This window comes from Argopecten irradians, chromosome 7 (assembly GCF_041381155.1).
Source record: "Argopecten irradians isolate NY chromosome 7, Ai_NY, whole genome shotgun sequence".
NCBI classification, from domain to species: Eukaryota; Metazoa; Mollusca; class Bivalvia; order Pectinida; family Pectinidae; genus Argopecten; species Argopecten irradians.
In genome coordinates this window covers 44828220-44844870 of record NC_091140.1, presented here as the reverse complement: position 1 = coordinate 44844870, position 16651 = coordinate 44828220, and the positions used below count along the sequence as shown (strand labels likewise).

The 16651-nt window shown below is 35.2% G+C and overlaps 1 protein-coding gene across 1 annotated transcript in view; it reads right to left on the bottom strand.

Annotated features, from left to right (window-relative positions):
* Positions 1 to 16651, bottom strand: part of LOC138328585 (H(+)/Cl(-) exchange transporter 4-like) — a 68626-nt gene that overhangs the window by 19258 nt on the left and 32717 nt on the right. The window contains 17 exon segments of the mRNA XM_069275461.1: positions 287 to 370; positions 1570 to 1593; positions 3626 to 3721; positions 4211 to 4325; positions 4471 to 4546; positions 4549 to 4597; positions 5047 to 5132; positions 6543 to 6699; positions 6948 to 7016; positions 8662 to 8717; positions 9024 to 9113; positions 10886 to 11068; positions 11346 to 11426; positions 11805 to 12011; positions 12289 to 12456; positions 13581 to 13726; positions 14283 to 14501. Of these exon segments, the coding sequence (XP_069131562.1) occupies positions 287 to 370; positions 1570 to 1593; positions 3626 to 3721; positions 4211 to 4325; positions 4471 to 4546; positions 4549 to 4597; positions 5047 to 5132; positions 6543 to 6699; positions 6948 to 7016; positions 8662 to 8717; positions 9024 to 9113; positions 10886 to 11068; positions 11346 to 11426; positions 11805 to 12011; positions 12289 to 12456; positions 13581 to 13726; positions 14283 to 14501 (1906 nt within the window).

Below are 16651 nucleotides of genomic sequence, written 5' to 3'. Positions count from 1 at the left end.
ACTTAGCTATAAAGACAATATTTCTTGGTCCTTTAGGCAGTCGCTAATGAAAGGTTTGACTGTAATAATATATATAATTAAATATTCCATTTATCTTTTTAATGTATCTTTTATATTTTACAAAATTAATTTGAATTAATAATATAATTTTTTCTTTTTTTTTGTATGTATCTGTTATATTTGCAGACTTAAATCCGTAAAAAACAAAACTGCATGGTATACAAAGCTGCACAGGCATGTATAAATAAATGGATGTGGCAGAGTAGGCGTGGCAGGCTGCCGATACCTGCTAGTAGCTTGTAGTGGATCACTGACAAGTCGAGTTTCCGAGTCACTCCGTTGAGATCTGGTATACCGGGGACGCTGGTCCCTTTACATGTAAACATGTATCAATTTATTAGGATAATGTCACAGGAGTGGGTATGTATATAGAGCATTTCAATGAATGTAATGATAACAAATTATGTCTTGGCTGAAATTGAAACTTGGACAATGTGAAGAAAATATGAATCGAAAATTAAGAAAAAAATCAGTTCTTTGCTTTTTTTATCCTATGAACAGCCAAACTCATCAGGAATCAATATCGTTACATACTGATAAAGCAACAGCTATTTTAGGTCATAAAATATTAATTAATAAGTTATTAGCTGATTATTTAGAGATCAATAGCTAGCTTGCTAAAATGGATCAACAACTAAACATGTACATTATGTATATCAAAACTATTTATAGCAAGGTATTAATAGATTAAGAGCTATTTATAAACACAGTTATTTATAATTCACTTGCTAGTTATTGATAGAATATGGTTATCTATTTATAGTTCAAAAGCTAGATGATCCTAGAATTTTGATAGATTATATGTGTTCTGTATTTATACATTGATACTTTAAAATCAGGTCACAACAATAGCATTTTTGACGACTAAAGCAACACAAAAACTGATGTATTTCTCTACTTCTACTGATGTTGTAATAGCTTAACTGAAAATTGGACTAAATCAAGTAAAATAGAAACTGATAATTAAAACACAGAAGCAATACTAAATTCATGTATCTATACTGTAATTACATTCTGAACTGAATTCCAAATCAGACTCACTGACTTAATATAATCGTCTTCAAGAGAAAGATTTGTAACTTTAGGTTGATATAACAATGGTGGACATTGTAATTTATACAACTGGCAGATGGAATGAATCGAACAAACACAACCATATATATTTTTTATAAATATTTTGATATTTTACTGTTAAAAACACCCTATCAAAAACTGAAATTGAGTGAGGTTTTTACAACACCTGAACAATTATTGATTATAACGTTTTGTGATTTAAGAAAAACAACATAGATAAACTGAAATTTAGTGGAATTTTTACAACAGCTATTGTTTGTAACATTTTCCAATTTGTGAAAAATAGAACTCAAACTAGACAAACAATGTGGCAAACAACATTTCCATTCATGGGAACAAAATCAGCCAACAAGTCAATGTGCATCACGGAAAATAAAAACACTAACGATAATTTTATAGAGTAGCGCATCACATTATTGATATAGTGAAACTTACACTCCTATCCCATATCGCCAGTATCTTTATTGAAAAAGAAATAAGAGGTTCATGAAAACATTTGTCAGAAAAATGAGACTACATTACCGGTATAGAAAACTTGTACCAAGTGACATTCCTTCTTTCATTCACAAGCTTAACATTGTCAATTGATGTAAGATTGTGAAGATTTTTATGGAAATAAAACAATGTTGATGTTTTATTTTTTTATTTAATTTATGTCTTATTTAATTTTATTGCAAATATTTATCAAATAAAAAAAACACTTTATATATACTAACATTGTTTTGTATAGACATAAAAAATGAAATATTTGTACTTTTAAAATAGGCTATTATTCTAATTAAAACACCTTTGTATAGTTTCCATATAATATCATGGTAGCTAGCAAATGTGGAATATGCTTTAGTTTTTTTTTATTACAGAATGTTATCATTTATCTACTTAAGGGGATTTTATCACAGAATGTTATCATTCTTTTATTGAGGGGTGATAACTATAAATTTGTTTTGATCTAAAGTGTAATCTGCTCTACTGAGCAGGTTTTAGCTGTAACAACATTGGTTTTGTGATATTTTGTGAGAAATAACATAATTGAGAAAAAGTAATGAACATCATATGCCTTATGTTTAGACAATTAAGAACCAATTGTTTTATGTCAAAGTTGAAATTTTAAGTTGATGTTTTATTGTATACGGGGAGTCTTTCTCCACTGTCTAAACTACCGCAGTAAGTATATTTACAAAATTGTGCATTGTATACATGTTTTGTATATATAAGCCTAAAGGCTTTTGGTTCATAAAAATTGATTGATTGATTGATAGATAAAAAATAACAAGATAGCCAGATGAAGGTCACAGTAATCTTAGGTTTTAGTGCATGTTTAAGTGATTGTTAAATGCATTATAAATATTATAAATACAATGTCAAATCATATCTCAACAGAAGTTGGAATCTCAATAACTGTGCCAGGCAAAAACAAGTCATTAATATCATAATAAAACAACTGCAATCAGTAAAACCTCAAACTGGACACAATGTTAACTCCAAACAATAATGAACCATGAACAACCTACCCAGAGTCTCCCAGGGATGTCTGGGCTCTAGAGAGACAATACAATCTGATATAAGGTTTATATCAACTTCATAGCCTGTATCTATCGGATGAAGGAGGCAATATCATTTAAATAGACTGATACACTAAGTAAATTGATTTATTTAAGAAGTGATGTCATTATTAATATTGGGAAATATTTATTACAAAATATGTAAATTGAAAATAAAATATGATAAAGAGTTATTGTAACAAGAATGATGAAACAATCTTTTATCATCAAGGGAGTTGTCTCCCCTTATCTATACATCAACCTATTTAACACATATGTATTATGTTTGATTTGTGTGTGTGTACCACCTGTAGGAGAGGACTAAGATAGGGCATGCCTATCATCTAGTCCTTCTGATATTTACTTAATATTCTGGTCAATAAAAAATTTAGAAATTCAATACAACAGAATTTCAAAAATTGTCAAACCGTAAACTTATTAATAGAAAGTAAATTTAACATGAATTGCTTCCAAATTGATCTAACAAATCTTCATCCTAAAATGTTTTAAGTATTTCAGATTTTTTCCTATGCATTCTTAATAGCTTTAATAGCTCCAGTCAATGAGAGATGGAAATGGAAATTATTAAACAGATCTGCTACAACCAGAACTCTTTCGATTTTTTTGGAGAGTTATCTCCCCTTGTAAACAATTAGTTATTTTTTGATCATGTAATTTTAGTTTAGTTGAAAAACTTTTTTCTCTCCTTTAACAAATTTGGGACATTACTCATAAAAGTTAGCAACATACTTGTACGAATAACATCATAAATTTGAGAGGAAATTATGTCATTTTTCACAAATTCACGAAATAACTATTAACACATGTATCTTCTAACAAGAACATATAACAAAAGGATTGGAATCTACAGATAAATGTGTAAGAGACCAACATGTGCTAGATACCAAGATACTGAATAACAGAGTGACGTAGAAAAAGAGGGCACATACCGAGGTCTCATTACGTCTGCGGCGATCGTCGTGTGGGTGAACTCCTCTTTGCTATCTAGGTACGGGTAACCATTTAGATGTATATGGGCATCGTAACTGTATGTAGCTAAGGAAAAGCAGCTCAGACAAAATACATGGATAGAAGTAAGAAACTCAGGTATATATATATAAATACATATGAATTATAACATTCATCATGAATCAATAACAGAAAGTATGGGTGTCTGTACTTTACTTCCAATCAATGGTCATTATGATGCTGCTCAAGAGAAAAACAATTGATTTAAAGTAGGTTGCTTAACAGCCACACAAGCACAATCTGAAGGTGTGGAGCTATAAAACATGTACAAGGGAATGTTTTGGTGCTGGTATCCCTCCTCATGTAAATCACCATGTTAACAGTAAGTAAAAATTACAAAATTAAACCAGTAACAAAAGATTGAAGACCTGTAAGGCATTTTCACTGTCCTTTTCCTTATAGCCATATTCACTATGTAGATGTATTAAACCCAACTCTAATCTCATGTAAGGGAAAAAACAAATTATTTAGAGATGAATTTGTTAAATAATTAACTTTAAGGATACATTCCTTCCCTGCCTAAGGAGTCTCCTACCCACTTGCTGGTGAGGACGGCGGCCATCAGTGGTACAATATACTGTAGGCCTCCAGTCAGCTCAAACATAATCACCACTAGCGATACTGAAACACACAAAACAGGTCAGTCGATCTTGTATCACCAGAAAAATCTTAAAATTAATGTAACTTATTTCACATAAAAATAGTACCATAATTAGCACAATTCTAATTTTGTGCTATGTTTATTAACTAAGCTAACAGTACGTACCAGTCATTCTTGTAACGCCACCAAGAACAGCTGCTGCCCCGACCATGGCATACAGCCCCGGGGTTATCGTACAGAAAAATTGTCAGACACACACATGTTATGGAAAAATGGATTGGAGTGATACCGTCTGAAAAAGAAAACATCATCATTACAGATACTTTAATTATTATAATATATTCCCTCTGTAGACATGGAATTTTGCATTTTGGAAATGTAAACATTACACAATGGAGTCATTATCACTATACATGTTATTAGCTTAAATTTTCACCTCACATAAATTTAAACATAATATGACTGATTTAATTATCATAACCTGTTAGTTATTCAAAAAGATACTTTTCATAGAAGTCAATAAGCTTAAGCAAACCTGCATTGTAAGATATTTGAAATATTCCTACAACTGATGTAAATATTTTGACCATTAATCTAACAATTAGCAACTCATTCACCCCTGATGACACATTTAGACTCTTCTAAATCAAAGACTAGACCAGTCCATTATGAAATTTCAGGGGTGAAGAGTTAAGAAGATAAGTCCAAGATAAATAGGTAAACATAGGGTAGATAACTCACACAACCAGCTGCTCCACTCCGATTCCAACAATTCGGCCTACGATAGCTCCGACTGCCATACTTGGAATGAACAAACCAGCCGGTATCTACAGTTAACAAAATATAATTTTGAACTATTTTCATAACGAGTATCATTGGTGCAGAATTGTTGTTCTCTTTAACAGGGTTCAAATTTTGGAAGATGTAATGAAAACTGTGGTCTACACTAAAATTTAGACTATTAAATCCTATCTTGTTTCTGTACTCATTGGAATATTTAATCATGCAACTTGCTATCTCTGCCCCATAATAGAGAGCGCAGGGAACTCTTGTGATAGAGGTGTCTCGGTAACGTTATTCTATGTAAATCATCCAATATATGAAGAGTTGGAAAGCTTTCTCGTAAACCGGAAACCGGATGTCAAAACAAGATTCAGCATTGCGCAAGACACTATCCAAAGTCACACTCTCGCGTGATTACAGACAAGTTGTACTTGGAAAACTTCAAAATGATAACATTAGTGAAAGATATTTAAACCTCCCAATTCATTCTTGTCTGAATCTAACAAATAAATTGTTATTAAATTGTAATATTTTGTCGCCGCAGTCATGTATTTATCCTGTGTTCAATATTATTTTTCTTTTTATAAACTCAATGCCAATAATTCAGCAAAGCTATGATTCTAATAATTAATAATTATATAAATGGTTTCTTGCAGTACAGTTAGTCAGCGCACACAATAAGCAATAAAACAAAACACAAGACTGATGGGTCAGGGGAGATTACTCTTTCGCTGTTGGAAATCCCATTTTTACCTGGCATATTTCTATTTAGTAACACAGTTAAAAAAACAACAAACGAAAGAATGGATTAGCTGCTGAGCTCTCAGATAGGCTTTGCCTAAAATTATATTATGTTATTAAACTTGTTATTCAGAAAAAGACAACAGGAATAGTAACTCCTGATCTTAATGAACTCATGGTAAAACTAATTTTGTTATGAAATTGCACAAATGTGTTCAAAGTTTGTTTTGTTTTACACTACCACAGCCCCTTTCATTAATATTCTAGCACTTTACTGACCTTGATCCCGAATGTAAATCACTTTACTGACCTTGATCCCGAATGTAAATCACTCTACTGACCTTGATCCCAAATGTAAATCACTCTACTGACCTTGATCCCGAATGTAAATCACTCTACTGACCTTGATCCCGAATGTAAATCACTCAATTGACCTTGATCCCGAATGTAAATCACTTTACTGACCTTGATCCCGAATGTAAATCACTTTACTGACCTTGATCCCGAATGTAAATCACTCTACTGACCTTGATCCCGAATGTAAATCACTCTACTGACCTTGATCCCGAATGTAAATCACTCTACTGACCTTGATCCCGAATGTAAATCACTCTACTGACCTTGATCCCGAATGTAAATCACTCTACTGACCTTGATCCCGAATGTAAATCACTCTACTGACCTTGATCCCGAATGTAAATCACTTTACTGACCTTGATACCAAAAGTAAAGATGGTGATGATTCCCTTGAATATAAGTGCTATTGATAACATCCATAAAGCCTTGTAAACTCCGTCTCCAGCCTCCGTACTCGACGAGTAAAATGTCGGGGAAGCAGCATTCAGTGACGAGTAATTTCTTCTGTAATCACTGTTAAAAAAGTGTTAAGTTCAGATTGAAATTTATAACTTGAATGTAGAATGAATAATAAAATAAAAAGATTTTTCCAAAGTTCCAATCTAGCTGTTGAATCTAAAATGAACTGTGGAGTAAATTTTAAGAGAACACAACACTAATATACAAAACAATATTTTTTATCGCTACCTTTTTTTCAGTTTACAGTTTAGTATTTGTTTATCCTTTGAAATGTGTCCTATATAGCTCTTTCCCTTACTTACCATAACTCTGTGTTGTCCTCCGGACCACACCGGCTGAACAACTGCCGGATCAGCTCACTAGTGTTTTTTCTAAAGAAACAAATATGGGAATGTAAAAATTGCAATGAAGCTGAGGAATTTATCAATTTTTAAAAAACTTTACATTCTTAAGTTTTCATAACTTAATAAATACTTTATATGAGTAATTAGAATACCTCAAAATGACAAATATATACATCATGGTGGCGAGGTTAGGAGCAACTTTACATACAAAGTATAGAGGGAATTATATAAGAATATCACAACAGAGTAACAAGATACTGAATTTAATATAATTGTAACATTAGTAGGGGAACTATCAATAGAGAGGTAGGGGAGATAACTATACTAACAATAGGGGAGATAATATAACAATTACAGAGATAACAGGGAGTTTAATTGTAATATCGGCAAGGGAGATACATAACCAGGAGAAATAATTGTGTAATACAATTAAGGGAGATAACCAATATATTCAAGGAATAGATAATTATTTTGTTGAGGTTATGAGGGTATATTGATAATGGAGCATGAGTAAATTATGTAACCCCAGCGAATACACTGATAATGATAATACTAGAAAGCATGATTGTTAAGTCCATGTCAGTGCAAACTGTAACAAGAGGCCCAGAGGGCCTGTATCGCTCACCTGGTTTGAAATGCCAAGTAATGTTTTGAATACAGGTTCATTGTTTCTTTTCTGAAGGAATTTTAATATCAACCTCTAAATCCCCTATTGGGCCCCACCCCTCCTGCCCCCAGAAGGTCAGAGCCAAAATTTATACAAGTTCTGTTCCCCTTCCCCCAAGGATGTTTATGGCCAAATGTGGTCACAATCCAAGCAAAACTCTAGGACAAGTAGCGATTTATAGGATTTACCTCCATTTCCTCTATTGGGCCCCACCCGTTCTGCCCCCAAGGGGCCAGAGCCAAAATTTATACAAACTCAGTTCTTATTCTCCCAAGGATATTTCTGGCCAAATTTGGTTACATTCCATACAGAACTCTATGACTAGTAGCTATTTAGAGGATTTACCTCTATTTCCCCTATTGGGCCCCACCCCTCCACCCCCCGAGGGGGCCAGAGCCAAAATTTATACAAGTTCTGTTCCCCTTCCCCCAAGGATGTTTGTGGACAAATTTGGTTACAATCCATTCAGAACTCTAGGACAAGTAGCAATTTAAAGGATTTATCTCTATTTCCCCTATTGGGCCCCGCCCTCTTGCCCCTGGGGGATCAGAGCCAAAATGTATACAAGTTCTGTTCCCTTTCCCCAAGGATGTTTGTGGCTAATTTTGTTACAATCCATGCAGAACTCTAGGACAAGTAGCGATTTATAGGATTTACCTCTATTTCCCCTATTGGGCCCCACCCCTCCTGCCCCCGGGGGGGTCAGAGCCAAAATTTATACAAGTTCTGTTCAGCCTCCCCCAAGGATGCTTGTGGCCAAATTTGGTTACAATCCATGCAGAACTCTATGACTAGTAGCGATTTAAAGGAAATGTTGACGGACGGACGGACGGACGGACGGACGACGGACGCCGCGCCATGACATAAGCTCACCGGCCCTTTGGGCCAGGTGAGCTAAATATAGGTAGATAAGATCACTTTAATCTAAGTAGGGGAGATAACTGTAAAATCAGCTTGAGGAAAGGGGAGATAACTGTAATAAGAGTAGGATATAACTTTACTTACCTAGTATACTCATTTGGATAACTGAGTAAAGCTGTGATAAAAGCAACCCCAAGAACCTGCAGAAAAAAAGTTAGATTGAAGAAGACACAAAGGTTTTCTTTCCTGAGATTGAAGTACAAATATAACATATATGTTTCAAATGCATTAATGTGATTCTGCTATTATACAGCATAGGCAGGCACAACATTATCTGAGTTTAAGAATGTAGTTTCATGGTAAGGGAAACAAGTCATGATATTTTTATGCGGACACATGAATTATAACAGTCCCTCAAGCTTTTCAAGCATTTGAATGACCATGATTTAATTTAATAGTGTTACACTTTTCGGAACATTTTTCAGTATTGTTGATATAACACTTACCTCAACAATGGGATATTTTCCTAATATTGATGACTTTCTAAATTTACACCATTTTATATTCAACTTAATGAAAAAGCTCCCAAATACACCCTGAAAGAGAAAGCAAATAGCTATGCTTCAAATATGACACAGTGAGTGAGGCATATGAGCTTTATTTATCACTGAATTTGCCCTTATCATCAATGTCAACTAGCTATATAACATACTCCTTCTGTCTCCGGGAAAACGAAACTCATTCCCTGTATAATATTAGGTTACCCATCCCTATGCTGTCCCAGAACAACTCATGATCTGTTTAGCACAGACTTACTTAATCCTACTGCCCCCAGAAAGATAAAGGGAAACAACTCTTGTCGTTAACCACACAGAGATACCTACCCCTACTGAAAACAACTCTTGTCCTTAACCACACAGAGTTACCTACCCCTACTGCCCCCAGGAAGATAAAGGGAAACAACTCTTGTCCTTAACCACACAGAGTTACCTACCCCTACTGCCCCCAGGAAGATAAAGGGAAACAACTCTTGTCCTTAACCACACAGAGATACCTACCCCTACTGCCCCCAGAAAGATAAAGGAAAACAACTCTTGTCCTTAACCACACAGAGTTACCTACCCCTACTGCCCCCAGGAAGATGAAGGGAAACAACTCTTGTCCTTAAGCACACAGAGATACCTACCCCTACTGCCCCAGAAAGATAAAGGAAACAACTCTTGTCCTTAACACACAGAGTTACCTACCCTATGCCCTAGGAAGATGAAGGGAAACAACTCTTGTCCTTAACACACAGAGATACCTACCCCTACTGCCCCCAGAAAGATAAAGGGAAACAACTCTTGTCCTTAACCACACAGAGTTACCTACCCCTACTGCCCCCAGGAAGATAAAGGGAAACAACTCTTGTCCTTAACCACACAGAGTTACCTACCCCTACTGCCCCGAGGAAGATGAAGGGAAAACAACTCTTGTCCTTAAGCACACAGAGTTACCTACCCCTACTGCCCCCAGGAAGATAAAGGGAAACAACTCTTGTCCTTAACCACACAGAGTTACCTACCCCTACTGCCCCCAGGAAGATAAAGGGAAACAACTCTTGTCCTTAACCACACAGAGGTACCTACCCCTACTGCCCCCAGGAAGATAAGGGAAACAACTCTTGTCCTTAACCACACAGAGAGTTACCTACCCCTACTGCCCCGGAAGATGAAGGGAAACAACTCTTGTCCTTAACCACACAGAGTTACCTACCCCTACTGCCCCCCAGGAAGATAAAGGGAAACAACTCTTGTCCTTAACCACACAGAGTTACCTAACCACATAGAGGTACCTACCCCTACTGCCCCCAGGAAGATAAAGGGAAACAACTCTTGTCCTTAACCACACAGAGTTACCTACCCCTACTGCCCCCAGGAAGATAAAGGGAAACAACTCTTGTCCTTAACCACACAGAGTTACCTACCCCTACTGCCCCTAGGAAGATGAAGGGAAACAACTCTTGTCCTTAAGCACACAGAGTTACCTACCCCTACTGCCCCCCAGGAAGATAAAGGGAAACAACTCTTGTCCTTAACCACACAGAGGTACCTACCCCTACTGCCCCCCAGGAAGATAAAGGAAAACAACTCTTGTCCTTAACCACACAGAGGTACCTATCCCTACTGCCCCCCAGGAAGATAAAGGAAAACAACTCTTGTCCTTAAGCACACAGAGATACCTACCCCTACTGCCCCCAGAAAGATAAAGGAAAACAACTCTTGTCCTTAACCACACAGAGTTACCTACCCCCAACTTACCTACCCCTACTGCCCCCAGGAAGATAAAGGAAAACAACTCTTGTCCTTAACCACACAGAGTTACCTACCCCAACTGCCCCTAGGAAGATGAAGGGTATCAGCTCCTGCAGATACCATGGTTCATTATACTCCACATAAAACATGACCAGGTGGTCATTTCCGAACGGATTGATGGAACGAAGAACAAACGCTGCAGCTAGAGCACAGAAAAACGAACGCCACAAGGTTTTCAGGGGAAAGTAGTAGCTCACCTGACAAAAGAACAGTTTCATATGGAAGAATTAATCATTCAAAGGATTAAAAAAGCAGCAGCATATATTCTGCAGAGTGAGTTAAAAACATCACTGAAGAGATAATCCGTGCTGATGTAGTTAAAAATACTGTTATCAGGCCTAGACTAACATCCTTCTAGCCTCACATTTAACATCAACATTTTAACATCAATGTGGAATTTAGAAATATTGAGACTGCAAAAATTTTTAATTATCATAATTATGTAATAATGTAAATGGATAACTTATTTCTCACCTCCTCCAAACTAAAAAGAACTCCACCTATAGGCGCACCAAAAGCGACACTCACTCCAGCTGCTGATGCTGCCGACAGTATCTAAACAACAAACGTATAACAGTTAACAAGAATAGCTCTTTCAAAGGAAGATAAGGGATAGATAATGGATAGGATTTTATATATGTAGGTTAATAATTTGTGTTTAACCCTTTTTTGCCAATATACTGCATAGCCAGTTGTTTTTGCTATTTCACGAGTTATCGACATCCAAGCTTTTACCCCTGAAATGATTCACCAGGTATATATTCCCTTGAAGCCAAATTGAAAAATATTGATTCATAAAAATATTGAGTTTTCCTAGTTTTTGACCCACAAATATAACCAGTGGTAAAGTCTTTGCGATATGTTTTTTTTCTGATAAATGGCCAAAACGAGTTTTAAAGTAAATGTGTTCCAACTTTTAAATAAAAATCTCACCTCTCTTTTTTTCGCCTCGTTGCTGCCATATTTTGGAAACAAGTAGGAGAATATGTTGCCACAACAGCAAGCCACATGGACAAAAGGTCCCTCCTTTCCGAGACTCAGACCCGCTGATACACCTAACATCATACCAATGGACTTGGTGAGTAATGTCCACTTGCCAAGATACCCACGGATGATGAAACCACTCAAGATGGTTTTAATCTGATTCAGATAAAATTGTAGATTATTATTAGTACAACAGTTGATCTGAATTTATCTATTTAATATAATTATCAATGTTTTGCAGAAAGGAAATCTCCATTATAATGATTCATAAATTTTTGGACATCCTGAACATCATTTATGACCAAATACATTAATGTCAAGAATATAAAGAACAATACTTCATTGAACATTTTCAGCCAAAATTTGTCTAAACTGTCTAAACAATTGGTTATTTTTACATCAATATTTCTGAGGTGACAAACTTTTAACTCACTTCGGGGATACCGGATCCACAGGCGTAGGGCGCAAACATGCGAACAAACATCGCGGCAAGAAAGGCAAACAGAAGGGCCCACAGGATATAGACAATATACGCCACAATGTAATACCCCCCACTGTTTACATCCTTCCCTGCTCCCAATAACTGAGACCAGGAATACCACTGAAAAAGAGAAACAGAATATCATACTAGTTAGCTGCAATAATGTAGCTCAAAAGACTTTTAGACAGAAAATGGTGTCGTCTTTAGAGCTACAATTGGTGCCTATTACTGCTAATGGAGCAATGTAATGATTATGCAAATCATTATTACAACATTTGTATACATTTTATCATGCTTGTTTGATATCGCTGACCTACTAGGCTATAAAACTAAACCGTATAAAACATTAATTTCACCGCAATACGTTATTTCTTTACATATACATATCAAGGTCTTTTCGAAAGACAAGCCTACGAATTGTGAACTTGGCATCTTGTGAGCGGTATGACAGATATTTAGAATAGTTGTTATGTTTGTTCTAGGCAAAACTAATATATAAATGCATGTATACATATAAAATAATTGGAAACCTACAGAAAAGTATAGAAAAGTGTGCCCGAGTGATTTTCGGAGGCAGTGCTCCACTAGCACACATAGGGACCATTTCGTACCCGGCCGAAAGGTATAGTAGGCCGGGTACGTATATTCGTTCTACATACTAGTAAGCTCCTAATATCATACCTCTGAAGAGAAAACAAGATACCTAGCGGACCTGTATCTGTATAAGCCTGTATCCTTCAACTGCTTTGTTATGCAAAGAAATGTTCTAAATACAGGTTTAGCATTTTCACAAAGATTTACTTCTAATTTCCCTGTTTGGGCCCTTAGTCCCCCTTGCCCCAGGATGGTCAGAGCCCCATTCCCCTTCCCCCAAGGATATTTCTGGCCAAATTTGATTACAATCCATGGATTACTCCATGACTAGTAGTGATTTTAAGGCCTAACCACTGTTCACCATTAAACTAGAAATAGTAAAATTTGTATCTGTGTTGAGAAGTTAAATCATGGTCCAGGTACTGTAAAACTAATTATAAATCTCGTGATAAGAACATAGACTATTATTTACAGACTATAGCAAAAGATTGCCTTATTCAATTCCTACACTGTAAGAGATGTCATTACATGTATTTTCATTTTGCCTATTCTATTACTATACCATAAGGAAATTTATTACATATACATATTTTTTTCATGTTATAAGCAAATATCTCCTGAAGGACTCGTTTTATTTACATATTCAGTACCTGTGAACAGCCACTGTTATTAAAGAAGGAGTTATTTGCAGACCAGCAACACTGTTCCTTAGGGAGCCAGAAGGCATCGCGACACACACCCTCTTTTAAGTCAGACATCCAAGTGGCCCCGATGTCAATCACGCCAGCACAAGCACCTGCCAGACAAATAGATCACAGTCGTTACTGCCAGCAATGGCGTCCACAACAGTAAACTCGTAATTGGTAGCTTAGCGGACATCAATGTGGTGAATATAATTATAGAACTTTCCATTTATTTATATTAGCAAGTCAAGAGATATTGCTCTTATTGAACTGCATGCATTATATTAATGTAGTTCAACTTAGTACAGACATAATATAATCGAAATATATAACATATATTATAACAATCAAATTGTCATCTAATCTAATCTGGTTTTACAACATTCTGTGACCCTCAGATAGAATATCAAAATCTTTTGGCTTCAGATCCACATATGAAAAAGTTTTGTAATATTATATATATAAGGCCAAAAAAAAAAAATATATATATATCTGTTTAGGGTTACATTGGCAAAAAAAATAGGGTCGGTCGGTCGGGAGGATTTTAAAAAAAAATTTAATTTAATGTCTTTCACTCTAAAATGATAGCTGGAAACAAAGTCCGAGTTCGAAATCCTGACTTTTTAATTAATTTTTTTTGTAGAAAATTTCATTTTGACCATGACCTACCTGCAGCCACTCCCACAAGTAAAACACAGACCCAGCCTGACCAGGCATCGTGAGCGCTCTTCAATTTTTCTAAGCATCCTTCCTGCTTCTTCTTCATGATATGGCGGTGCCGCATGCGGTCCCTAGCAATGTCCCGTAGCCAGTCAATGGTGTGGAAATCATCATACTGGCCGATACCCGGAGGTAGATCTTCCAATGTGTCCATAAGGTTAGAGGAACCTAAAAAACACATATGTACAGCATTCTAAAACCCAAACATATTGCTTCAATGAAATCCGATGAATATCTAGTATACTGAAAACTTGAGAATCTAATTCTTAATCCATGCAAGTGAAATAACCAGTAAATGGTGGAAAATAGTCAGCATCATAAATATATAAATAACTGAAAATTCTGTCATTGAAAAATCAAGTATATATGATGGCATAGAAATGAATTCTTAAAGATATGGAAATCAGAATGAACTCTTTATAATACATATTTGGTTATTATTGGCAATTTAAAGAAGCAATTCTGGTAAACTTTATGTAATTATCTCCCCTGATTATTACCTCCCTTGATGTATCATTATCTCCCCTTATTTTTTTTATTTATTTATTTTTTTTTTTTTTTTGAGGGGGTGGGGATTGTGTTTTATAATCATAATATTACAAAACAAACTGATTATAAACAGAATTTTACTATGTTAAGCAACACACATACTTGTTTTGGGTAATAGATTGTTGTATTTATGACATATCTTACTCTGCTATATAGAGGAGAAACATATTGATTTATTCATGAGATTTTCTGACAGTCTGGACTATAATTAGGCACTCATTAGAGAATCAGCAACTTTTACACAACACTTACAACATCAGTGATTTTTGTTCATCATTTTTATAGTTATAATCTAATTATAGTAAAACCTGACTCAGCGACTACCTCTGTATAAAGACCAACTGCAACACAAGGTCTCAAATGGCCATTTATAAAACACTTTGATCTGTGCATAAAGACCACTTGACCTCTTTTCTCTTGGGGGTTCTTTGTAAACAGGTTAAACTTTATAATACTGGAGATTAAAACAGATACTTCACTCACTAAACACGATAATGAATTCAGATTTTCTGATGGTCTGGACAATTAAAAATCATCACTGAAACAGAAAATTTTACACAACACCAACAAGTATGATTTTTATCTTTATCAGTGGTAAGGTTGACTAGACTTAAATAGGAAGATAAAGATCTGCTGGTGGCCGAGTTTATGTGACAGTACCAGTCCTGTACAGATTCTCCTCCTGTTTTAACAACCCTATCCAATCTATCTGGCCTTATCGGTCGACCATATCTTTAGGTCTTTTCCAGCATCTCTGCTTTGATGCAATTGTCTGTGCGACAATCAAGCAATTGCAGTTTGTTTTAGAAATTTGCATGGCAATTATTTTCTGTTCTTTTGCATTTGATTTCCATCAAAAATCATGATCAAATCAAAGTCTTTCATTTTTTTTTTTACTTATTCTTATATCCATTTAAATACATGATTTTTTTTTTTGCATTATTTTTTAAACTTCTCTTCATTTCCATTACATGTATTTTTTTAAATCTAATTTTAATTCCATGAATTTTTAAACTTGATTTTTATATTCTATGAAGCAAACCAGACAAATGTGCCAAAAAATGAAGTACTGACGAGAAAACCCCTACAGTTCTCCAGTTTTCCATTCATGTCAATGGGTTTACTAGTAGTTTATAATATAGGATTTTTTTTTCTTTAGAAAGAAAATGTGAAAAATTGTATATTTTGCCAGTTTAGACAGATTACAGTGAATAAGGAAAAACTATTTTAACAACCACCTGTAATGGTCACCTGTTTAATTCTACCTCTTTCATGGGCCCAAATAGCCAGTTTCAGACTATTTGGTATGTGTATTCTGTATTTGCATATAACAGTTATCTGCCCTTGTGGGTAGGTATTGATGGTGACATCAGGTGTTTGGGACTTTAATGTCATGTTTTTTCTAGGAAAATGACGTTAGTTTCACTCATAAAATAATGATGTCACAATGGATATCTACCCACAAGGGAGCTAACTCTGTAGTATGCAAAGATGGAATAAAGACCACTTTTTTTTGTCCCTTAGGTGGAGTTCATAGACAGGTTTGACTGTACTTAAGTTTCCATAATCATTATAAAATAATGTTTTACATTTATCATAGAGATCAATAAGATCTATCAATTAATACAGGTAAAGTCTTAGGCCTTTTGACAGGTCTATTTCATTGTATTGAACATATAGTAACATGGTAGAATGAGTTATAGCCCAATACCAGAAATATTTCGCTCCATTTCACAGCCTTTACACATATCTTACAGAATGTGGACATT